This window comes from Bombina bombina, chromosome 1, assembly GCF_027579735.1.
Source record: "Bombina bombina isolate aBomBom1 chromosome 1, aBomBom1.pri, whole genome shotgun sequence".
In the NCBI taxonomy this organism is placed as follows: domain Eukaryota; kingdom Metazoa; phylum Chordata; class Amphibia; order Anura; family Bombinatoridae; genus Bombina; species Bombina bombina.
In genome coordinates this window covers 678,212,060-678,238,779 of record NC_069499.1, presented here as the reverse complement: position 1 = coordinate 678,238,779, position 26,720 = coordinate 678,212,060, and the positions used below count along the sequence as shown (strand labels likewise).

The following is a 26,720-nucleotide window of genomic DNA, read 5'->3' as shown; positions in this document are numbered from 1 at the left end:
ATCTGTTACACATCTACAACCACCAAAAAACACCCATGCTAAATAGTTTCTAAATGTTGTCCTGAGTTTAGAAATACCCAATGTTTACATGTTCTTTACTTTTTTTGCAAGTTATAGGGCAATAAATACAAATAGCACTTTGCTATTTCCAAACCATTTTTTTTCAAAATTAGCGCTAGTTACATTAGAACACTAATATCTTTCAAGAATCTCTGAATATCTATTGACATATATATATTTTTTTTTAGTAGACATCCCAAAGTATTGATCTAGGCCCATTTTTGTATATTTCATGCCACCATTTCACCGCCAAATGCGATCAAATAAAAAAAATTGTTCACTTTTTCACAAACTTTAGGTTTCTCACTGAAATTATTTACAAACAGCGTGTGCAATTATGGCACAAATGGTTGTAAATTGTTCTCTGGGATCCCCTTTGTTCAGAAATAGCAGACTTATATGGCTTTGGTGTTGCTTTTTGGTAATTAGAATGCCACTAAATGCCACTGCGCACCACACGTGTATTATGCCCAGCAGTGAAGGGGTTAATTAGGGAGCATGTAGGGAGCTTTTTGGGGTAATTTTAGCTTTAGTGTAGTGTAGTAGACAACCCCAAGTATTGATCTAGGCCCATTTTGGTATATTTCATGCCACCATTTCACCGCCAAATGCGATCAAATTAAAAAAAACGTAACATTTTTCACAATTTTAGGTTTCTCACTGAAATCATTTACAAACAGCTTGTGCAGTTATGGCACAAATGGTTGTAAATGCTTCTCTGGGATCCCCTTTGTTCAGAAATAGCAGACATATATGGCTTTGGCGTTGCTTTTTGGTATTTAGAAGGCCGCTAAATGCCGCTGCGCATCACACGTGTATTATAGCTAGCAGTGAAGGGGTTAATTAGGTAGCTTGTAGGGAGCTTGCAGGGTTAATATCACATTTAGAGTAGAGCTCAGCCTCCCACCTGAAACATCAGACCCCCTGATCCCTCCCAAACAGCTCTCTTCCCTCCCCCACCCCACAATTGTCCCCGCCATCTTAAGTACTGGCAGAAAGTCTGCCAGTACTAAAATAAAAGCTATATTTGGTTTTTTTGTGTGTTTTTAAAAAGGCATATTTACATATGCTGCTGTGTACTATCCCCCCTTATCCCCTAACCTCACTGATCCCCCCCAAACAGCTCTATAACCCTCCCACTCTAACTTAATCTGCGCCATCTTGGGTACTGGCAGCTGTCTGCCAGTACCCAGTTTAGAAGAAAAACATGCTTTTTTTTAATTTTTACTAATTTTTTCTGTAGTGTAGCTTCCCCCCACACCAAACCAACCCCCACCCCTCCACGATCTCTTTTTGTGCTTTTGCACAAACAAGATTTGGGTATTTCTTATTAAATATATTTGCCGTAGTGTAGCGGTTCCCACCCGCTCCCGCCCGTGCACGCCCGCCACCCTCCGTGCACGCGCGCGCCCCCTAACGTTCCCACCCCCGATCCCGCCCCCCTTGACTTCACGGCACACACCGATGGCCGCCCACCCGCCTCCCAAGCCGGCTCCCACCCACCAACGATACCGGCCATCGATGCCCGGTGCAGAGAGGGCCACAGAGTAGCTCTCTCTGCACCGGAAGGCCATGTAAGGTTATTGCAGGATGCCTCCATATCGAGGCATCACTGCAATAACCGGAAAGCAGCTGGAAGCGATCAGGATCGCTTCCAGCTGCTTTCCACACAGAGGACGTGCAGGGTACGTCCTCAGGCATTAACTGCCTTTTTTTTGAGGACGTACCCTGCACGTCCTCGGTCATTAAGGGGTTAAATGCATCTACATGTTATTCTCAGACTCATCTTTTCTATTAATGCATCATTTCTATCAAGCATTTATTTAGTGATTAATGTCCCTTTAAAGCAGATTCCCAACTCCTCAAATCTGCAAAAACCCAATAAAATGTCAGATAGTAGTGAATACCTAAGAAAATGGGCTGGTTAGCCACAATTACTGCGCAGCTATCTACCTGGCTCTAGCTCAGACATCCTGAAAATTTAGCATGTTAGTAGGTCCTGAAGACTGGGTTGGGAAACCTCGACCGGAACCAGTAATTTACAGTTTTAACAGATGGGCCTCTTAAACCCAAATGGAGCAGTCAGAAATTTATGATAAGACACTGCACATATATATCCTTTGGTGTATACAATCGATTAGATGCATGCGACTGCCACTTTTGTCACAGAACCTGTCAGTAAGACAGATTCAATGGAAACATTTGCATAAATTGGGCTTAAAATTAGAATAATTTTAATATTTAGAGGCACAAGAAGTTGACACAAATTCAGCATGCCAAAAATACACTAGGTCAGGTTTTAATTCAGACAAAAGTATAAATTGACATTTATGTTGGCTCACCCTAGTACCACTCGACCAAGAACATATTTCTTGAGAGGCATAAAAATCAGTTAAGAATGAAGAAAAAATAAAGCACTAATATTAATATTTGTTACTTTTAGCATAACATATTCTGCAGCATGGTGTATATAACCATTGGTAATATACCATACATAGCATGCAGTTACAATCCAGAAATTACTACACTCAACAAAAAACTGATACAGAAGGATAATGGTTCTACTCCAAAGAGCATGCAGCCGCTAAGTTTAGAGGAGCAAAAGGTGTGGAGTTCCTGATATTTCTGGATTTTCACATGACACTTGAAGCTTTGAAAAGTGAGAGACCATCTGACAAAGCTTAGTAGAGTTCCACAGTTTAAATGCAGCATAAAAGTCTAGAAGACATAGATCATAGGCAGCTCAAAGGAAGGGGTTATGGGAGAATTGATCAATGAATATGGAAATATTTTTGAGTGCAAGATTGCTTAAAACTTTACAGCTTAGAGAATATTACATTTAATTATTGACTATAGGGGAGTCCAAAAAAAGATGTACTGATAAAGAAGAAAAGTGTAGGGTCCAAGACTAAGCTTTGCGATACTCCCAGAGAGAGAGAGAGAAGCAGTTCATTGATTCGTGTGCCACTGAAGGTGACTGTATATGAGCAATTAGGTTGGATGCAAACCATGGGAGGGAAATACCAAATACCAAAATATTAAAGATTATTTTAAGTGGAAGGGATGTTCTACCATGTCTAATGTTGCAGAGAGGCATAAGAAATTAGATAAGAAGGTAGTAGTTACCCCTCACTTTATCCTTAACTATATCATAAGTTGTGGGTACCGGTTCTGTGATGTGTTTATGGAGGAAGCCTGACTTGCGGAGATCAAGTATAGAATTTGATTAAACAAAATGAGTAAAGGGCCTCTACTAAATCTTCTAATAGTTTGGAAACAAAAAGTAATAAAACGAATGGGCAATAGTCAGAGTTTAGATCAGAGACTGACTCTTTAGGATGGTTGTGTTTAGCATTTGCATGAAAAGATCATGAAGTGTGCTACCATGGGACATAAGTCAAGATATAATTGGGATAAAAATTGTAGGGACAGACTAAAGAAGTTGTGAGTGAATGGGTACCATGAAGCAAGCTGTGAGATGAGAAAAGGATAAGGACACATATCTTCTCATTAGAAAAGCCTTAGTTTTGTGTCAGTAGTGGGGATAGGTGGTGGTATAGGTCTGGCATGGAAAGGTGTTGTTTCTAAAGATAATAATGTATATTTAAAGTGTTCAAGCTTTTATCAGTGAGGTTGGAAACATGTGAAGCACACAAAGACTGCCAAAAACTGTCTGATGTTTGCTGACAAAAGTGATGAGAATAAGAATTAATAAACTGTCCATATAACTGTTAGAGTGAAGTTATCAAGGCAAGAAGTAAATTCCATCAGGCACTGAAAACTTTTAATTTTGGATTGAATAATTTCTGTAACAATGGCTTCTGACTCCTGGCCTTTATGACACCAGAGATGGCTGAGAAAGCGGAGACTTGGGCCTATAATAAAAATGGTTTGAAAGAAAACTCTATAATAGTGTATAGTTAGTAGCGTACAGTTAGAAAACCTAAAGCAATCTTAGTTACTGCATTCACACAAAACAAAAACGCTAAACATATTAGGTTGAAGAAGTAGCCACTTTGCAAGCTCTCAAAAGTATATGCACCATTAGATCATAATGACTAAGCTTTTTCAAGCAACATTGCTCAGCTGCCAATACATTGTAGGGCTTGTAAATCCAGGTGAAAAAAAGAGACTGGATGAAGACAATGAATGCAAGGTTTTGGCTACAGCCAGTTTCAAAAGAACAGAGTCAGAGGTAGCTTAGCTAAAAAGGCGACCAACTTTGCTTTTTCTTGGTTACTATCCAACAGAACTTGAAAGTTGAGAATGAATGGAGGAAACATATGAGCTAGAAGAATGTCTCATTTTATGTATCAAACGTTAGGAAAAAACAGAATGACAAACTACTCTACCAGATAATTGTTCATAGTAATTGGATAGCATATATGTCTATTAGATTTTAATACTGCTAACTGCAGAATCCATTAGCAGTCCGTTAAGAAATCTAATGTAAGCTAAAATCAGCAAGTCTTTAATTGTGAACACAATGGAGAGGGGTGTTTAAGGATTTAATTTTCTATCTGCCCACTTATAAAAGATGCCAGATTTTGTTTGCAAATGCTACTAGAGTGAGCCAAGATAATACAATGATTTTATGCATGTAACATCAGTGATCATCTTCTAAAAATTAAAAAAGGTGTTTAACATCAATACATTACTTTGAATTGTAGGATTATGACTGAGGTCCTATTTAATTATTTTATGAATAAAAAACCTTCAAACTGTAATGCCCCTATTAATAATATTATTATTATTATTATTATTATTATTATTATATAATAAAAAAACTACTTACCCTGTAATCTCGAGATACATTTTCTGATGGTACAGAACTAGAAATCTGGCTGGATATTGTAGCTGCAATAAGTTGCTTGCACCATTCAACATGTGATCCAGTAGGGCTGTAAGAAAATAATTTAATTATTAAATATTTTGATTAATAAAATGTAAACTAACACTGGCATTTTAACAGTTTTTTTGTTTTTCTAAAATATGGCTTAAGCAATAGAAAAAAAAAGAAAAAAAAAAGAGATAAGTGCTATTGGTTTTTGTATACAAGAGGTAGCCAACCTCAGTGCTCTCTTCCTGTTTCCTTCATTTCATTTCTCATGTTCAGTATAGAACAGAACATCATATCAAACAGCTGTCAGTAAAGGGTTTAAACTGCTTCAGTGTGTGTTCCAGGCAAAGGATTAAATAACTGTTGCCTTTGTTATTCTGCAGTTATTTAATGTGATTGTAAAGTTGAGCGTACTCGCTCACGTCATAGGATAGAATTTAAAAAAATTAGTGAGACTTTCATTCATCAAATTTGTACTATATACTGACATTCTGAGATTTTTACCTTTTAATGCTATAACAATAAGCGCCAATTCTTCCACCCGCCATATTGCTCAATTGATTGACAGACAACAAGTCTGCAATCCACTAATCAGTGTTTCCCCACCCCACCCCCGGGGCGTGACGTTTGTGCAAAGGGGCTGAACATCCCGGAGGGGAAACAACGATTAGTGGATTGCACATTCATCGTCAATCAATTGAGCAATATGGCGGGCGAAGGAACAGCGCTTATTGTTATAGCATTAAAAAGGAAAAAAATCTCAGAATATCAGTATATAGTACAACTTTGATGAATTAAAGTCTCACTATTTTTTTTTAAATTCTAACCTATGACGTGAGCGAGTTTGCTCAATTTTACATTCACTTTAACCCCTTGATTGCCCATGTGGATCACGGTCCACCAAGGGCTAATAACACAATAACCTCTATGTTGAGAGGAAGTACAAAGCACCTTTGACTGGTATATTGCACTACTGGCATTTCAGAACATAATATTTGGGAAGACTTTGATCTAGACTTGGAACGCATATCCATAAGAAAATAGTGGCTTCACGCTAGCTTTAACCTTGTTGTAAGCAATAAGACCTTTGAGTAATTTATGTCACCAAATTGTCTGGCTCAGCATGTGGATTAGCCCTTCGGGAGACCTGAAATAGTTGTTTGAGACTGGGAAAAAACTTCTGATTATTTAGTCATAAAAATGTCTCAAGTATATATAAGTATATATATATATATATATATATATATATATATATATATATATATATATATATATATATATATATATATATTCAATTTGAAGATTGCAGCACTCTCACAAACTCCTGCAGACTCAGACCAAGGAAAAGAATGCACTCTCTGTATTTAAACGTTTCTAAAAAGCTTTAATGTGTGATGTTTCTAGGCTTTCACCCATTCCTCAGACAAAGAAATACTGAACAGTGAAACATTATAAAGATATAGATAAGACCCTGCCCCCAGTGCACCACCAATCAAATGTGAGTTTGTGCCCATTGCAAATAACTAGGCTGATTAGCCATGAGTCAAATGTACATTTCATCGTATAACAAAATGATATAATGCAATGCAAGACCAAAAAGAAATATATGGCCAGATACACATTCAATCATGATATAACAATAAAAATAAAAAATACAAATAATAATAATAAAGCCATATATGTACTGATCAAACGATGTGTACTTGTGTGTGTACTTATTTACTTTATACCTAATCAAAATGAGGCCCTGTCTAAGAGTTCTTAATAGGTGAATTGAGATGCACGGAAATGGGCCAGATTATGTCTATGAGAAAAGACACGGAACAGAGGGTTACAATGAACACTACATTTGGTCCTACATCCAACCTATTAGCGAAAGGCATACAGAAAAACTGGTGGGTTCTCCAAACCGACCCCAGCTTACCTTTTACAGAAAGCACTGTACCAAGAATAGGGTACAAAAGGAACAGCAATTTGAAGTATCTCTTAATGAAAACGGACCCAACCCACTGCTATAAACAGGAACAGTGGTTAAAAACGAAACAAGGGTCATACAGATGCCCAAGTTGCACGACCTGCAGCGCCATGGTACAAGGCTCTACATTTAGGCACCCCCACAACAACAAACAATATAAAATCCGACATTACATGACATGCTCAACCAAATTTGTGGTTTATTTATTGAGCTGCGTTTGTGGGAAGTTTTACGTGGGGAAGACAGATGACGACATTCGGAAGAGAATAACTAACCATCGGAGTGCGATAAGAGCAGCTTTGGATACGAATAAGACTGATCAACCAGTCACACGTCATTTTCTAGAAGCCAAACACACTGTCAAAGACTTAAGGTTCATTCTGATAGACTATGTCCCCCCCTTAGCCCAAGGGGGTTATAGGAAGAACAAATTATTGCAGGTGGAGGCTAGATGCACCTTTAGACTTGATACGCTACACCCAAGGAGGTCTAAAATGACAATATTGATTGGCATTGCTTTCTTTAACATTCCCTGGGACTTATTACCACATACAGGGTTACTTGCCCTTATATAACATGATTACTATGACCAGTGGGTATAATAGGACACAGAACAAAAAGAAGAGATGAGAAGCACAGAGCGCAGAGCGGTTGCTGGATCAAGTATTTATTGGAAAGGACATCCAAACAATTTACACACGTACTGTTGGAGGGTAAATACCCTCGGGTAAAAAACAGAGACCAAAAAGCCAGAGAGCTAGCAGACACTATGGCTGATGCGTTTCGGCGTAAGCCTTACTCATAGCCACAATAAAAAACTCCAATCCTACTGTGATTAAAAAACCCTAGCTCACATTGTGATTGGAATCCGATATACGGACAACACATGCCCCCCCTTGTACTGCGTAGGCGCTAAACTAATGCTGTAAACCCTATAGGTGAGTGAACAGAATTATAGGATGCAGGACCTGTCAAAGTGCTATTCCTTTTTTTTATTAATTAAGCATTTCCTCAATAGCGGTGCAGTAGTGCTACAATATACACATAAAGTAAGTACTCATACTGTACCGATTGCCTGCAAACTAAAAAAAGGCAAAATAAGGTACTCTTGGGCAATAAATGGCAAAGCGCCAGTTATAAGGGTCTATACAAGTAAACAAAGAAAAGGGAAATGAAAGAAAGCAAGGTTAGAAGAGATAGATAGGGAAACATAATGGGCAAGTATATAAGTATATTTAAAGACAACCAGATGATCAGCTCCTAGTTAAACACAAAAGTGTATAAATACATGAGCACAAAGTGTAACGGGAAGGAACCAGAAGATAGTGTCAGGGAGTTAATGCAGAATAGCAACTACCACACCACAAGTTGCATTACACTACATGGATGACAACCACTTGTGCAGCCCCTCACGCAAATATAGCAGATAAAGCAGAAAAGTGAATTCCATATTTAAAGGGAAAGTAGTGTATATCATACATTGTGGATCAGCGTGCCAATATGGTAACATGAATTAAATGCTACAGAAATAAAATAAGGCACTAGACCAACCAAAAATTGATCAAATCAAACTCAGAGTTTAAGCCTCTCTCTCCCCTAACTTGTGTGTTCTATCGGCTTGGCCTTTCTTGGGGAATACCTTGTCAATAATGGTCCACGTAAAGGACATTAAACTTTTGTGGTGTACTTCAGTAAAATGTCTAACTAATGGTGTTGACAATATACCTGCTCTGATGTCTGACATATGTTCCTTAATTCGTGTTCTATCTTCCCTAGTCGTAAGCCCTACGTACTGGAGAGAACACTCATTACAAGTAATGACATATATTATGTAGGTTTGCCTGCAATTCAAGCAGTATGTCAACACCATTAGTTAGACATTTTACTGAAGTACACCACAAAAGTTTAATGTCCTTTACGTGGACCATTATTGACAAGGTATTCCCCAAGAAAGGCCAAGCCGATAGAACACACAAGGGAGAGAGAGGCCTTCTGGATTTTCAGGTTGAGAACTAGAATTCCAGAAGGCCTAAACTCTGAGTTTGATTTAATCAATTTTTGGTTGGTCTAGTGCTTAATTTTATTTCTGTAGCATTTAATTCATGTTACCATATTAGCATGCGGATTCACAATGTATGAAATACACTACTTTCCCTTTAAATATGGAATTCACTTTTCTGCTTTATCTGCTATATTTGCGTGAGGGGCTGCACAAGTGGTTGTCATCCATGTGGCATAATGCAACTTGTGGTGTGGTGGTTGCTATTCTGCATTAACTCCCTGACACTATCTTCTGGTTCCTTCCCAATACACTTTGTGCTCAGGCTCCTGATTTATCTATGTATTTATACACTTTTGTGTTTAACTAGGAGCTGATCATCTGGTTGTCTTTAAATATACTTATATACTTGCCCATTATGTTTCCCTATCTATCTCTTCTAACCTTGCTTTCTTTCATTTCCCTTTTCTTTGTTTACTTGTATAGAACCTTATAACTGGCGCTTTGCCATTTATTGCCCAAGAGTACCTTATTTTGCCTTTTTTTAAGTTTGCAGGCAATCGGTACAGTATGATTACTTACTTTATGTGTATATTGTAGCACTACTGCACCGCTATTGAGGAAATGCTTACTTAATTAATAAAAAAGAAATAGCACTTTGACAGGTCCTGCATCCTATAATTCTGTTCACTCAGCTATAGGGTTTACAGCATTAGGTTAGCGCCTACGGAGTACAAGGGGGGCGTGTGTTGTCCGTATATTGGATTGGTTGCCTTGTTAGAGGGGTGTGAATGCCTGGCAACCAATCACGATGTGAGCAAGGGTTTTTTAATCACAGTAGGATTGGAGTTTTTTATTGTGGCTGTGAGTAAGGCTTACGCCGAAACGCGTCAGCCATATTGTCTGCTAGCTCTCTGGCTTTTTGGTCTCTGTTTTTTTACCCAAGGGTATTTACCCTCCAACACTACGTGTGTAAATTGTTTGGATGTCCTTTTCAATAAATACTTGATACAGCAACCGCTCTGTGCTTCTCATATCTTCTTTTAGTTCTATGCACCTGTTTGGCCTGAGTGAGAACGGAGCTTTAGGCTGGGGGCTGCAGAGTTTGGCGCACCGAACCGGAAGTACCAGTAGGATGGGGGACCGTGGTTTGCCTCAGACAGGAAGCGACTTGTGTGTGCACGATACACCAAACTACACTCCAGGTACTTGAATACAGGAAGGAAACCGGAGTTTGGCAAGTTTAAAAGGTATGTGCATTTTCCCTAGTAGGCAACTGGTTATCTACTTGTGTTAATGTGATTTTTTCGCACACTTGGATGTGGTTACTAAACCGGAAGGTCAGATTCCTACAAACAAATAAACAAGAGGAAAGAGGAACTCTGTCTTGCAATTTGGTTAAGGTGCTCAAGGTCCAGGGGGATGTCACTTGTGAATTGCATGTGTTGAAGGGTCAATTGCAGTTATCTGTATATACCATCATATTTTTCACTCTGATCAGCTTGTCCCACCTGGCTATATTTTACACCACCTGAACTTATTCCTCTATATCTGGTGTTATTTTTATAATAGGACACATATGCGATGCACATTGACCGATGTACATAATTGGGCTAATGTGAATTCTACAGATTGTTTGCAGCTTATCAAAGAGCGTTATGCAATACACACGCTGATTAAGCCATGCCCGCGAATGCAGGAAGAGAGGCGGTTATACAGCTGACATGGATGGCGTCCTAGGCTGTTTACACAAGATACTTACAATAGGAATCAAGGTATCCTATTATGGGCTGGTAGATACACGGCTCAGAGTGGGGCAATATAATGGTTAGTAATATAACTCCACGTTAGAATACAAGCAGATGTAATCCCTCTGGTACACATTTATTTCAGTCCATGCAGTTATAGACATAATCTGGCCCATTTCCGTGCATCTCAATTCACTGATTAAGAACTCGTAGACAGGGCCTCATTTTGATTAGGTATTAAGTAAATAAGTACACACACAAGTACACATCGTTTGATCACTACATATATGGCTTTATTATTATTATTATTATTATTATTATTATTATTATTATTATTTGTATTTTTTATTTTTATTGTTATATCATGATTGAATGTGTATCTGGCCATATATTTCTTTTTGGTTTTGCATTGCATTATATCCTTTTGTTATACAATGAAATGTACATTTGACTCATGGCTAATCAGCCTAGTTAGTTGCTATGGGCACAAACTCACATTTGATTGGTGGTGCACTGGGGGAGGTATATCTTTATAATGTTTCACTGTTCACTATTTCTTTGTCTGAGGAAGGGGTGAAAGCCTTGAAACGTCACACAGTGAAACTTTTAAATCCAGAGAGTGCATTATTTTCTTAAGCTGCACTGTCACCAGAGTCACAGTCAGTTAACCCCACAGACAGGCCTGGGGGCAAGACCCAAACAGGGAAAATTACAAAAAAATAAATATATTAATATAGCACACAGAGAAAGTCCAGCACTCACTCACAAGCTCTCAACTAAGATAAAAAGCAGCAATGGAAGCGTTAGTTACTGCATCTGGCCAAATGGGAAAAGCCCAGGTACCTTGTCAAGGTCTCTTCCAAAAAACCTGGGTCCCTAAACAGCCACACAATGCAGGCTCACATTCAAACAACTGTGAAAAAATGGAGGGTGCACAGGCTTATGTAATCTCCCCAAACATATACAAAACAAGGGTGGGGTCAGCACTCTCAGGCCGGACCGGGTAAACATCATATGACCCTGTAACATGCACAGCCCTGGGTGCAAAACAGCACTCTCAGGAAGCTGCACTGTCAACAGAGTCACAGGCAGATAACCCCAGACAGGCCTGGGTGCAAGGCACAAACAGGGAAAATTACAAAATAAGAATACATTAAAGGGACATTAAACACTAAATACATGCTAGATAGAATGATGCATTCAAAGAAAAGATTAGTCCATGACTAACATGTAGATGTATTTTTTAAAAAGTTTCATTAGTTGTTTAAAAAGTAACAAAATAAGTGTAAAGTTTTAGTGTCTATAAAACACTGGGAGCTGCCATGTTGTAACTTGTGTTACTTTCTCTGCTGTGGCCAATTAGGGTCAGTTATAAATAGGTCACTAGAGTGTGCAGCCAATGGTTGTGCTGGATTTAACAGTGTTCTGCACTTCCATTTCTAACAGGAACTGAAAAGCTCACAATTTCAGAATGGAATTACAGGCAAAGAGGACAAAATAAATAATGAAAGTGTATTGCAGAGTTGTTTTATTATATACAATTTATCATTTTATATTACCATCTCAAAGTGTTTAATGTCCCTTTAATATAGCACACAAAGAAAGTACAGCACTCACTCACAAGCTCTCAACTAAGATAAAAAAGCAGCAATGGAAGAGTTAGTTACTGCATCTGGCCAAATGGGAAAAGCCCAGGTACCTCATCAAGGTCTCTTCCTTAATAATATTAATGTATTATTTTTTTGCAATTTTCCCTGTTTGGGCCTTGCACCCAGGCCTGTCTGGGGTTATCTGCCTGTGACTCTGGTGACAGTGCAGCTTCCTGAGAGTGCTGTTTTGCTGTGCATGTTACAGGGTCATAGGATGTGTACCCCGTCCGGCCTGAGAGTGCTGACCCCACCCGTGTTTTGTGTGTGTAATTATATATATATATATATATATATATATATATATATATATATATATATATATATATATATATATTTATTTATTTTTATTTATTTTTATTTATCACTCTAGATAAAATTTCATGTTTTCTGATTGTATCTTCTTTCCTAGCAAACATTGAACACTGGCTTAAAGGGACACTGTACCCAAATTTTTTCTTTTGTGATTCAGATAGAGCATGCAATTTTAAGCAACTTTCTAATGTACTCCCATTATCACATTTTCTTCATTCTCTTGGTATGTTTATTTGAAAAGCAAGAATTTAAGTTTAGATGCCGGCCCATTTTTGGTGAACAACCTGGGTTGTCCTTGCTGATTGGACAGCACCAATAAACAAATGCTGTCCATGGTTCTGAACCACAAATTTGCTGGCTCCTTAGCTTAGATGGCTTCTTTTTCAAATAAAGATATCAAGAGAACGAAGCAAAATTGATAACAGAAGTAAATTAGAAAGTTGCTTTAAATTGCATGCTCTATCCAAACCAAGAAAGAAAAAATTTGGGTTCAGTATCCCTTTAAATTAACTCATTTGTTTATATGGAGAAAAACAGTTCATACAGAGATCACTGAGGGATTGTATGTATTATTCATCTTAACTGCATTGTTAATATTTGCACTTACGAGAAACGTATTTAATTTTAGGAGGCACCTAAACACCTAGAACAAGTCGCTCATTTTTTTTTTAAAGTTCCCAGGAAAGGTGCCAGAAATTACAAATCTTACTTAGATGGAATGGTACTCTTTGTTAGTCTCGGAGCTGTGGATAGAGTGTTGTTTTGTTTGCACATTAAAGCAAATCAATCATTTTTTTGGCTATTCTTTAATTCTATTAAATTTTGAGTTTCATATCCCTTTTAACTTTAGAGGTCTGAATGTGTTCTTAAAGGGACACTGAACCCAAATTTTTCTTTTGTAATTCAGAAAGAGCATGCAATTTTAAGCAACTTTCTAATTTACTCCTATTATCAATTTTTATTTGTTCTCTTGCTATCATTATTTGAAAAAAGAAGGCATCTAAGCTTTTTTTTTGTTTCAGTACTCTGGACAGCACTTTTTTATTGGTGGATGAATTTATCCACCAATCAGCAAGGACAACCCAGGTTGTTCACCAAAAATGGGCCGGCATCTAAACTTACATTTTTGCATTTCAAATAAAGATACCAAGAGAATGAAGAAAATTTGATAATAGGAGTAAATTAGAAAGTTGCTTAAAATTTCATGCTCAATCTGATTCACGAAAGAAAATTTTTGGGTACAGTGTCCCTTTAAGTATTTGATAGAACAACTGTGAATTGCTATATAAGGAACATTTGAACCCATGAATTACATTACATCATTTTTATGTAAATTAGTGAACAGAACATACAACAAAACTGTCTGTTCTACAGCATAAAAGGTATGAGAACAATACTATGTTGGATTCAAACAGAAGAGTACAACACAAAAGTGAATAACACTGAACTGAACACTAAAACATCATAAAGCTTTATACTCCACCGTACAAGAGTAGGTTACTGTGTGCATTTATTGGCAATGATCAGGAGCCAGGAATCTACAGATCCTTTATTTTTATTCTGGTATTAATATTTTTCTGTCACCTATATAATTATGTTCTACTGGTGCCTCAATATCTAGGTATCTTTTTTGTCCTGCCACTGAAATACTGACTACAGTAAATACAACTGGGGAAAAGCATACAGTATCACAGTATAATAAAACATTGCAAAAGTAAACAAAATATAATGTATACAAGGGTGTAGTTATTTATATTATTACTGTAATTGCAGAGCAAACCAAATAGAGCAATGTATTATAGTTTCAAAACTTGTGGCAAATTACCCATTAGAGTACTTAAAAAAATGTTGGTCTGTTGCGGATTCACAAAAGATTAAAAAAATATATATCCCAGATGAATGTGTCAGATAATGTTTGCCACTGTAAAACAATGGTGACATTTAGAAAGGAACCAGTTAAGTATCATAACAAAATATTACATATAGAGTGCTAGGCAGTGGTGGGATTCCAACATTTTAGGAACAGGTTCTGGTGTGATTTCAAAATTTTAGCAACAAGTTCTCTAACTTCTCTATAATACAGACCTATACAGTTTCTAAATTTTAGGAACAGGTTCTTAAGAACTGGAGAGAACGGGCAGAATCCTACCACTGGTGCTAGGGTATTTTATTATTGTTCTGTTGCTAGAACTGACCTCTGGAACAAAAATGTTCTGCACATCCTCAGCTAAGCAATGGCAATGAGTCGATCAGGGACTGCATAGCTGCTCCAGAACTCTCAACTACATGTTAACCCTATGCAAAGTTAGACTCGTATTTCTAGTAAAGCAACAGTTCATAATAAAATGTACTAGTTCAAAGACTTGGCAACAATTAAAGTTATATTTGTAATCAAAAACGTGTTTTTAAATCAATATAATGTGTTATGTTCAGGTGGTACTTTCTTCAGGGTATAACTTCTATTAAAAAAAGAAACTGCAATATCTAGCTTAGAAATGCAGACTATTCCTTCTTATCATACATAAATGCGTTAAGTAAATCCTATAATATATCCCATGGACCAGAACATTAGCTCATCACAAAACTGAGCATCCTCCAGCAGTGAATCATACAGCACCCCCACATTAGTGCACTCCTAGCCCATCTGCGTATCCCAGCCTCCCACAGCACAACTGTACATCCCACACCAGCTCATCCCATAACACAGAACATCATCTCACAACGTAACATATCAGTGCATCCCACAAAACAGCCCAAAGTAGTGCACATCCCACTGCACAGCTGTCCCATACAATCTGGTCACACTTACCTATCTAAAGCCTCCTGGCTAGGCTGGCGAGTGCTCGGCAATGAGTGTGGAAGTGAAGGGGGTGCGGCGGGCCGGGGAGGTTTCCTAGCAGCGGTACTAGTGGCACTGTTGGTGGCCCCTGCTCCTCCCCCAGGTGTACACTCAATGACCGGCGGCTTTTCCATGTTGTTGTCTTTTTCCTGTAGGAAGCACCCCCTCCGGATACTCGAGAAGCCGCACCCGGTTATCTCAACAGGAAAGGTCGGATTGGAAGCAGCTCTTCCTGCCGGCTTCCTGCGGAGGGTGGAGATGGCAGACTCAGTCAGGAGGCCACCATGACGCTGTCACTGAGCAGCCCCCAGCATGCAACGCGGTGATGAGATGGGCTGTCTGCTGCTGTAACAACCCATAATGCAGTGCGCAAACCAATATTATCTACCTTGTACTACTCATAAATGTATCAACTACGAGGGCATAAACAATATAATAACAAAATACTTCCTCTTTGTGGTTAACCTCAGTCATACTTCCCTATTGTGTCTTCAGATATCTCTTTAAACCAATTTAGCTCTGGGACTTCCCTGTCAAGCAAATGTAGGGTCTGAGTAAGAATCAATCCGCAACAACCGGCAGCAATCTGTTCTACAACGAGAAAGAGCGATGATGCACAACGTGTGAGAGAAAAAGAAATATCTTTCGTGCATTCAAAACAACAGCGATATAACTTGTTACGTTTATGCAAAACGAATTTACAATGTTTTGTTAGTCTTTGTTGACATTCAAAATCGTGATCATATCTTCTTGATGAAATCAAATGACGTGTATGTGTGTGTGTGTGAATTATTTATCAATATTAGCTTGTTTTTCAGTCTTAATTAAAAATCACTATGCACAATTTATGGCGAGTAAATAGCAGTCAACTTTGAACAAAAATATTTCGTGGAAAAAAATTATAGTGGAAAATACAGCCCTTTGAGTGAAAATGTTTGGCACACCTGGATATATAATCTTTCACTATGATACAACATTTGCAATCAATGTCCTGCTATTGTGTGCAGATCATTCATTTGTGCTATAGAAAATGCCAAAGCACTAAGTATAACTCCCTGTTAATACTGTGTATTGCCAAGTGAGCACCCACAGGCAGCTACAGCAGGGAATCTTTCCTTGTCAAGGACTCACCGCAGAAAGAAAAAAATATTTTCCCATAACAAACAACAACAAAAAATCACAAGAGGTTAAGATTACTATGTTTAGGAATATTGTCTGCTAGACACGTTTTAAACCATAACATCTTACATTCCCTGTTTGTGAATTGTGGATGCAGAGGTCTTAGTTAAAGTGATGGAAACTTTATTGATTATATGAACAATATTAGTAATAATAAAGTAAATGATGGGTACTTTCATTCATGAAATGCATTATAAACGCTAAATTATTAAAATAATTAAATTTTCATGTTTTTAGAAATTGCGCCGTTCCTCCGCCCGTAACGCAAACTCTATTTCAGTGGTCAATGAAGATTCTGGCTGTAGCCAATCATATTGTGCCCCCTTCGGCGTCCATCAAGTTAATAACGCCCCTGGTTTTTGTCTGCGCATGCGTTATTATTAAAAATTGCTGGACTCCAAAGGGGCGCAATATGATTGGCTACAGCCTGAAGGCCCTGAACTGAATTGTCACTAAACACTTAAAGGGACAGTATACTGTACAATTGTTTTTCCCTTAATGTGTTTCCAATTACTTTTTTTTTTTACTAACTGTAGAGTATAAAATGTATCAGTATTTGCTTTTTATGGTTTATTTTGTGTATATGAAATCCATCAAATAACAATAAAAAACTGAAAAGGCCACCAAGAAGACTGAAGAACAGGATCTTGAAAAGGAGAGACGTCAGACTTAGCTTTAGGGGTTAATACATTTATTAGAATAGCGGTGAGGTCGGGAGGTTTCCGGTGGGAGGAGCTGATTCGGAGCAGAGCACGCTGAGCTGTGGCGTGGTGCTGAGAGTCAGCGTTTGGAACAGCTTTGCCTCCCTGGCTTTACTCTCCCGTTGCTGATGTGATACATACATCCTAGGGAGCTGGGCAGTCCCCATCTGTGCCTTTGCAGGAAACCCGTGAGAGCGGTACGCTCCGTCGCAAGTAGCCCCTTTATTAGAAAAAATACACCCCGCGGGGGTGATTCTCCTGACTAACTATAGGGCGCTGTCCCTTAACTATACCACACCGGCATCTTGGATGCAACACAAAGGTACAAATTACTGCAGTACAGGTGCACAAACAAATACCCTTATACTATAAGGACCCTGCAAACTCTAAACCTTCTGCCGCCTTGTCGGTTGCAACAAACGCACCTAAAGTTTGCCAACTTACAGCCGGTAGCGGTATCACTCTGGAGCAATTCCAATCCTCAGGATATGCTGCTATACTGATCTGGGTACCTGGTTAAGCTGGTGCCTGAATATATCGGAGTAAAAGACCCGGGACGGAGTACTGAACAGGGCAAAGTGTTTGCCGACTTACTGCTACGTCATCTGGTTGGAGCTACCGGGGTTGCTGCTGTGCTTTCCCGACAGGTGCTACGATAACTGCAAGGGTAACAGCTGAGACAGGCCTGCTTTGCAAAAGACCGTACTCCAGGATATCATTGCAAGTTATTCAGGCTGGGAAGAGTGGGACCCCTGCTGCTGTATTTACTACAAACCTGGAAAGTGCAAGTATATTTGGTTCCTTGGCTTCTTTGCTTTGACTGTTGCTTTGACTGTTTGCTTTATTCTTTTCTCCTAAAGTAAAGAGAACTTTTCACCAAATTGCTGCTTTTGGACCGCCGCCGTGCGGGTTGAAGTAGCTTTGATAACGGCTGGACATTTTAAAGCCCTAAGTGTCAAGATTATTATGGACAGTATCCAAGTCTGCTTGTTTTATACATTTGGTCTTCCTGAGGCTGTAAAAATATTACTTTAACTTACAAGCCTAATATAGTAAACGAATTAAAAAGTTAGACGAATATAACTTTGTGGAAAGATTTACTACCTAGCTGTGTAGTAGGGCCTAGATTGTCCTTTCAGCTTTATTATGGAAAATCTTCCTCTCTAATGTACTATAGGCATTTTGCAAATTTGTTATTAGTTCTAGAAGTTTAACTAATATATCTATATCTATCTTTACCTACATATATATAGATTTATATCCTGTGATCATATAAGCACTGTATTTATTGTGTCTGACATGTTACATTAAGAAGTCTAGCCATAAAACTCTCTAGGTGCTGATTAAATCAAATAGAGAGACATTCTACATGGTATAAGATTTTGTTCTGTTTCAGAATATATTAGATCCCAATCTTCTTATACAGGTTATTTTTTATTTTTTTATTTTATTTTTTCTCTCTCCCCATCCTGCCATATAAGCAATAGTTGATGTATGTAACTCCTGGTTAAAAACCCATAAACATATAGCTCGCTTTTTCCCCCTTACATTACTTCACAATATTTGCACTGATTATCTTATTCAATTTGTATTTTTCTGTAAGTTTTTGATATATAGTCACGTTCACTCATTTATTTGTATGCACATACACTATTTGTATAGATAGGCATTAATTGCCCCGATTTTTTTTTTTTTTCTTTTTTTCTTTCTCTCTCTCCCCCCTCTTTCCACACTACGGAGTCCTTTACTTTTCTTTTTTTCTTTGCACCCTATACACCATTTTTCACTTAATAGAATTTTTACTTAGGGAGGAAGCGGGTGATATATATGGACAAATATATTACGGCGTCTAAAACAAATTCGCCCATTATGCCAGTTAAAAATAAAGACAGGAAAACACGTGTTTCTGATATCCAGCCAGAAATAGTTAAAGAGTTTGTACCTACTAAAAATGATACCCAACAGCTGGTAAATCAGCTGTCAGGAATATTTCTTCCCCAATTTGAGCTGTTGCAATCCCAGATGGCTAATTTAACAGCGGAGGTGAGACAATTTTCAGATAGGCTCAACGAGGTTGAAAATAGAGTCTCTGATACAGAGGATGCTATAAATAGTCAAGCGACTCAATTGTCAGATCATAATAAATACATTAAAAATTTACAGGAACGCATAACAGATCTTGAGGATCGTTCTCGTCGTAATAATTTAAAAATTGTAGGTTTACCAGAATCCAGTGAATTTGCTGACCTTTTGCATTTTTCTTCTACATCTTTCCCGCAAATATTAGGGATGCAACAACAGAATACTCCTTTGTTGATTGAAAGAGCACACAGAGTTGGTCCCCAAAGGAAGTTGCTGAACGGGCTAACTAAGCCTAGAGCAGTCATGATCAAATTTCAAAATTATCAAGATAAAATGACACTTTTAAGATCTTACCGCAAAATTGACTTGGTGCAGATAGGAGAAGCTAAAATCTTGATTTTTCAAGATTACTCCAGTGAAACCTCCCAAAGAAGGAAAATTATGTCACCCTTCTGCACCAAGCTAATTAATGCAGGGTATAAAGCCAGATTAATCTATCCAGCCAAAATAATAATAGAAGACAAGGATGCCACACATACTCTGTTAACTGAACAAGAAGCTAGACAATTCTGTCTGGACTTGAAAATTAATGTATAGATGAGGGAACGAACCAAAGTTGTAAATATATTCGCGGATTTTGTGAGATGTTGCTATTTGCTACATAAAGTTCTGTTTTTAGAAATTTCTCCCCCTTGGTTTCTTCCTTTTTTTTTCTTTCCTTTTTTTTTCTTTTTTTTCTCTTTCCTTCCCCCCCTCCCTGCCTTCACTTCCACATCTGATACGGATATGAAGAGTAGAAGAAATGCTTAAATGTGTCTCATGGAATATAGGTGGAATAAATTCCCCTATTAAAATAAAGCTAATTATTAAGCAACTAGGTAAACATAAACCGGACCTTGCTTTCCTACAAGAAACACATCTTAAGGCTATCGAAGTAAATAAACTGAAATCAAAATGGGTGGGCCATGTAATCGCCTCCCCCTGTATTAGGAAGAAGAGAGGGGTAGCCATCTTGTTTAACAAATGTCTATCTTACAAAATTCTGAAAAATATTCACGATAAAGAGGATAGATGGCTTCTGGTCGAGATTGAGATAGGGAACATTAAATATATCTTTTGCAATATATATGCACCAAATCAGGTAGATGTATCATTCTGGAACCAACTTATCATGATGTTATCCCAGTATATTGGACAAAATTTGATCTTGGTAGGAGATTTCAATCTTATTCCAACTTCATCCCTAAATAGACGCACCCCAAATAACTCTAAATTCTCTATTGCTAAGGCCAAATTATTTCGTCAGATATGTAATAATTTAAAGGTACATGATATTTGGCGTATTAAACATCCGGACTCTCAACTATTCTCTTGTGAGTCTAAGTCTTATAGAGCGCTATCTAGAATAGACTTCTTTTTAATTTCTAGTGTCATGTTAGCGATGGATATTGATACTCATATTTCTGACATAACAATTTCAGATCATGCTGTCATCTCTCTGAGTATAGCAATTAAGAACACTACTACTAACTTTGTAAATAATTTCTTTTTCCCCAACTATCTATCTCAGGATAAAAAGTTCGCTGATTGGTTAGGCCAGAAATGGCGGGAGTATCAATCCTTTAATAGAGAGTATCTTGATAAAGTAGAGACCTACTGGGAAGCTGCTAAGGCTTACCTTAAGGGTGAAATTAAAGCCTATATGATTATAAGGAAGAAGCAACTCAATGCCCGTGAAATACAGCTGGCCAATCAGCTTAGCAATTCTTATAAAAATTATATTAATGATACTTCTAAATCCCTTTGGGATAAATATCAGAATGCTAAACAGGAATATGATCTCTTCTTCAAAGAGAAAATGCTAAGGGAAGATATTAAAATCAATGCTAAGTACAGCGGGCAATTTGGCAGATCAGCCAAATTTCTGGCTAGATTAAACAAGGCCAGGAAAAAGAACAATATGATTGAAGCTATTAGGGTCGGCCAAGATAGATGTTCAGATCCACTAGAGATTAGAGAAAGCTTTTTCAAGTATTTCCAAAACATATATGCAGCGAATGAGATTAATTTTGAAAACAAAGATATTTTTTGGAATTCAGTTGTAACTCCTAAAATCTCTCTAGCTTTTTTGGAAGTCTTAAATAGACCTATTACCCTAGAGGAAGTAGATGAGGCAATACTTCATGCCAAGTCAAATAAAGCTCCTGGCCCTGATCAGTTAACATCAGAATTTTATAAGATCATAGGATGTGATATACTTCCTATTCTGGCTAGATTATTTAATGAATATTTTACAGCTGGGAAGCCTATGTCGGAATACTTCTCGGCGTCGGCGGTTACTTTAATATTAAAGAAAGGTAAAGATCCTCTTGATCCATCTTCTTATAGGCCTATATCACTTCTAAATGTAGATTATAAATTACTTACTTCTATAATGGCAAAAAGACTTAAGTCTGGCATAGAGCAAATTATACATGAGGATCAATCAGGCTTTATGCCTGGGAGATCCTCTATCAGAAATATACGCCGTGTTACTACTGTATTAGAATATTGTTGGTATAACTTGCAGGATAATGTTCAAAATTCAAAACAAGATTATGCGTTACTAACCGCCGACGCCGAGAAGGCTTTTGACTCAGTCACATGGGATCACTTATATACCGCCCTTGATAAATTTGGGTTTAAAGGGAATTTTCTCTCATTAATTAGGTCCATCTATAATTCACCTACTTCATATGTCTTAGTCAATGGGGCTCCAACACCTAGGTTCCATATCCATAAAGGAACGAGACAGGGTTGTCCCCTGTCTCCCCTTTTATTTAACATTGCTATAGAACCTCTTGCAATCCTCCTGAGAGGCACCATACCAGGTATAAAAATTGGAGACCAACAAATGGTATTATCACTCTATGCTGATGACTTACTGCTGTTCTTGCAGAACACTAAAATTAGTATCCCTCTTGTTTTAAATATGTTTAAGCAATTTAGTTCCTTCTCGGGCTACAAATTAAATTTAAGCAAGTCTGAAATTCTCTGGATACACCAGAATAAAGATAGCTGTAGGGAACACCCTTTTCAGGTTACAGAAAGCATCAAATACTTAGGAATAAATCTTCATAGAAATCCTAATCTTTGGTACGATAACAATTTCTCTGTTTTTTTTGCAAATGCTGCTGAAAAACTAGACAGATGGGTCTTGTTCCCTATCTCTCTCTCGGCCAGAGTCATGTTAATTAAGTCTATACTCTTCCCACAATTAGTATATCTTCTTCAAAGTCTCCCTGTCTTTATTTCTAATAAAGATCTAAGGCTTTTTAATAAGAACTGTTCGTCTTTTGTCTGGAACAGAAAAAGGCATTATCTATCTAGAACTAAATTATACCAGCTCTCAGAATATGGAGGATTCGCGCTTCCTGATATAAAATGGTATAATATAGCTATCTTGGCACGTTTTGCCTGTGACTGGATCACAGATACTAATTATTTCACGAATCCTTTAATTGAAGTACAGGTGGTTGCCCCTCTCTCTCTTAAAGCTATTATCCACTGCCCAATGGCACAATTACCAAAACATATTAAGAAGTTAGCGGTAATTGGTAACGTTGTCTTAGCCTGGCAGAAATTATGTACCGTGTTAAACATAGACTACCGTATATCATCATACCTCCCTATCAGAGGTAACAGCCTCTTCCCCCCAGGTTTAACATCAGGAATTTTTACAAGGTGGGAGGAAAAAGGGTTAATCTACATCTCCCAAGTCCTTGACAGTGAACATACAGTTAGAACATTTGAATCTATCCTCCAAGAATATAATCTATCAAATCAAAATTTTTATGCATATCTGCAACTTAGACATTTTATAAATGAAATACAAAATATTAGACAAGATTATAAAAAATTTGGTAAGCTTGAAGATTATATTATTTTACATAAAAATGGCATTCATACTATCTCGCTAATTTACAACATCTTAATGTCGAAACAAGGACAATTGGGGTTAGAAACTTTAACTGGCTACTGGAGATCTCATTTTCAAGAAATAACAGTAGAAAAAATTATTCTCAGTATTAAACAAGTAAGAGAGGCAAGAATTCCCACCTCCTGGAAAGAATCTCATATCAAATTAATTAATAATTCATATATTACACTGAGAATGTTAGCCAAGTGGGCTGGTGATAAATCTGCCAACTGTTTTAAGTGTAAAAAAAAAGGAGGCTGATCTCCTCCATTGTTTCTGGTTCTGTCCTAAAATTAGGCAGTTTTGGTCTAAAGTGTCCTTCTGGGCTTCTAAAGTCTTAAATGAAAATGTGGTATTGGATATGTATCAGGTTTTTTTTTTTAACTAGTGAGTCCAATATTACATTTCATAAATCTATTAATATCCTGATCCTGCTAGGAAGGAATCTAATTCTTAGGTACTGGAAGAAGAGGATTGCTCCTCCGTTTGGTCTATTCAAACAAGCTGTGTTCTCGCAAATAATGTTTGAACAACTAAATATCAATTCCCTTTCAGAGAACCAGATAAAAAGCTTTTTCGATAAATGGCTCACTCTGATATTACAACAATCTGACAATGTGCAATATGCATTAACTAAATGTTTCCACAAATCAGACTTTTTTGGAACTCTGATCTTGAATAATCTATTTCCCTACTCCTGGTATTAATGTCACATTTACTTATTAATATGATGGAGGTGTGAAGCTGGAGGCAGGGGGGATCTCTTTTCTTCTTTTTTCCCCATTCCCCCCTTTTTTTTTTTTTTTTTTTTTTTTTTTTTTGGCGTTTTTGCATTCTTGTTGTTTTTTTATGTTTTGTTATGTTGTTTTAGGTAAACAGGAAAACAGCACAAGTGTACAATAACAAAGAATAAGATATTGGAAAGTATGTGGTAGCAACTTCCTTAAATTATGACTCTGTGGATCCTCTGAATTTAAGAGTGAATTATCTATTGATTGTTTTTATTTTTTTGACTGATAACCATTCTTTTCTTCTTTCTGTTAAACAAAGAAATTTATTCGTGTGATAAATTTGTACTTCCTGAAAAAAAAAAAAGAAAAGGAGAGACGTCCATGTCGAATTTTTCAACTTGATAGAATAATTAGAAGATCTACTTGAATTCTGTAACCATTGAAGAAAGCTTGCTTGAAGATTAGATTTATCACATAGATGAGAGGGAACAAAACCATCCAGCAGAATATCCATATTATTGATTGATAACTAAAAACAAATGTAAAAAGATTAATAATATCATCATAAAATAATGGGGGGGATAAAATGAAGAATACAATAAAGGGAGGGAAAATACTCGTCTCTGTGTCTTTAATAAAATCTAGATTATACCTTCATAACTTAGGATAATCCAAATTTTATTACAAGACCAGAGACTCATATTTTGCTAGTTTAAAGCAACTAACAAAATAAATTAAGCGAGGCGTGTTCAATGGGTTTAAAATAAAATTGTTTAAAAATAGAATCTGAAGACCAGTCGGCTGCATCCAAAATTTGTTGAAGGGTAGCAGCTTTCAAAAATGCCTTAGAGGCAGCTGATCCTCTGACAGAGTGAGCAGAAAAATAACAATCAATACCTGCTTCACTCATAACCCATTTAACCCACCTAGCTATAGAAGTAGAACAGATAGGATCATGAGGAGGAACAAAAGACGACAAAAGTTGGTTAGAAGAAGGAGAAAGAAAAGAAACAGTTCTACGTTCATACTCTTTAAGACATAAAACCACACATAAGAGAGGTTCAGAAGGTAAGTAAGGATAGAAAATAGAGGTTGAAAAAGATTTAGTTCTTTTAGAGATAAAGAAAGTAACACCTTCAGGAGTAAAACGTTTAGAGTTAAAGTCTAAAGCTCTGACATCAGAGACTCTACGAAAAGAAATTAAGCATAAAAGAGTAGCCAATTTAGTAGAAAGTTGTTTCAAAGATAAACATTCGTTAGAAGGCCAAGACTTAAAAAGAGCAAATATAAGATCAACATCCCAAAAAGAAGAATATTTTGGAGTTGGAGGTCTCTTTAATTTAATTGCTTTCATTAACTTACAAATTAAAGGGTGTTGACCTACTGGAAAATTATTAACAAAAGAATGTTTAGCAGAAATAGCAGATCTGGAAACATTAATAGTTCTATAAGCTAAACCTGAATCGAAAAGAGAAGTAAGAAAGTTAATTATAAAAGCTATATCAACTGAAAGGGGATCCAAACGTCTTTACAAGCACCAGCTAGACCATCTGGTCCATGCGGAAAAATAGCATTTTTTGGTCCCGGGGGCCAAGGAGTCTTGAAGGAGTTCTTTAGCTTGTTGTGGTAAGCCTTGGAGAGATGAAGATTGCCCGATATTGACCAAGCAATAAGACGAAGAGATCCTTGAATGATGAGATCGTGAGGATGACCTTCTGGATCTGACAATAGAAGAGGAAAAAGAGGAAGAAGAACAGGATGGTTCACAGATAGTTCTAAAAGAGATGGGTACCAAGCTTGAGACGGCCAGAGGGGAGTGATTAGGAGAATTGAAAGGAGATCTCAACGAACTACCGAAATGGTTCTCTGAATCATCGAGAACGGGGGAAATGTGTATGCTACTTGAAGAGGCCAAGGGTGGAGAAATGCATCGATCGCTAGAGCATCTGGATCTGGACGCCAACTGAAATATGGACGAATCTGAAAATTCAGTCTCGAGGCAAACAGATCCATTGAAAAAGGACCTCTGACAGAATGGAGCGAACGAAAAACTTGATGGTGAAGCTTCCAATCACTGGAGTCTGTCAGATAACGAGAGCCCCAATCCGCTGCTGTGTTGGATAAACCTGGGATATATTCTGCTTTGACTGAAATATTTCTGTCCAAGCAAAGATGAATGAAATCTTTCGTAATAATCGATAAATCCCTTGATTTTGTACCACTGAGACGATTTAAATAACGAACTGCAGAAATATTGTCCATTTTGAGTAAAATGGACACAGGAAAATAATTTTTTACAAAACACTTGACTGCAAAAGAGCCTGCCAAAAGTTCTAAGCAGTTGATATGAAAACGTTTTTCTTCTAAAGACCATTTTCCTCCCGTGATAGAGAGACCACATCGAGCACCCCAACCCGAACGACTGGCATCGGATTCTATCACAAGATTTGGAGTTTTCCCAAAAATGGCTCTCCCGTTCCAAGCTTCGATATGGGTAAGCCACCAAGATAGTTCTTCTTTGGCTTCTGAAGAAAGAGGGATTAGGTGTGAATAAGAAAGACCTTTCTGAAGATGGGAAATTTTTAATCGTTGAAGTTCCCTGTAATGAAGAGGAGCAGGGAAGATAGCCTGAATAGAGGATGAGAGT

At 37.4% G+C, this 26,720-nt stretch overlaps 1 protein-coding gene across 1 annotated transcript in view; it reads right to left on the bottom strand.

Moving 5' to 3' along the window:
- The window catches only part of MTMR1 (myotubularin related protein 1), a 281,756-nt gene extending 266,039 nt beyond the window's left edge, over nucleotides 1-15,717 (bottom strand). Inside the window, exons 1-2 of the mRNA XM_053699156.1 lie at nucleotides 15,393-15,717; nucleotides 4,856-4,961 (exon numbers count right to left, since the gene is read on the bottom strand). Coding sequence (XP_053555131.1) covers nucleotides 4,856-4,961; nucleotides 15,393-15,556 — 270 coding nt within the window. The 5' untranslated portion in view covers nucleotides 15,557-15,717. The remainder of the gene's footprint in view (nucleotides 1-4,855; nucleotides 4,962-15,392) is intronic.
- Nucleotides 15,718-26,720: the final 11,003 nt, after the last annotated feature.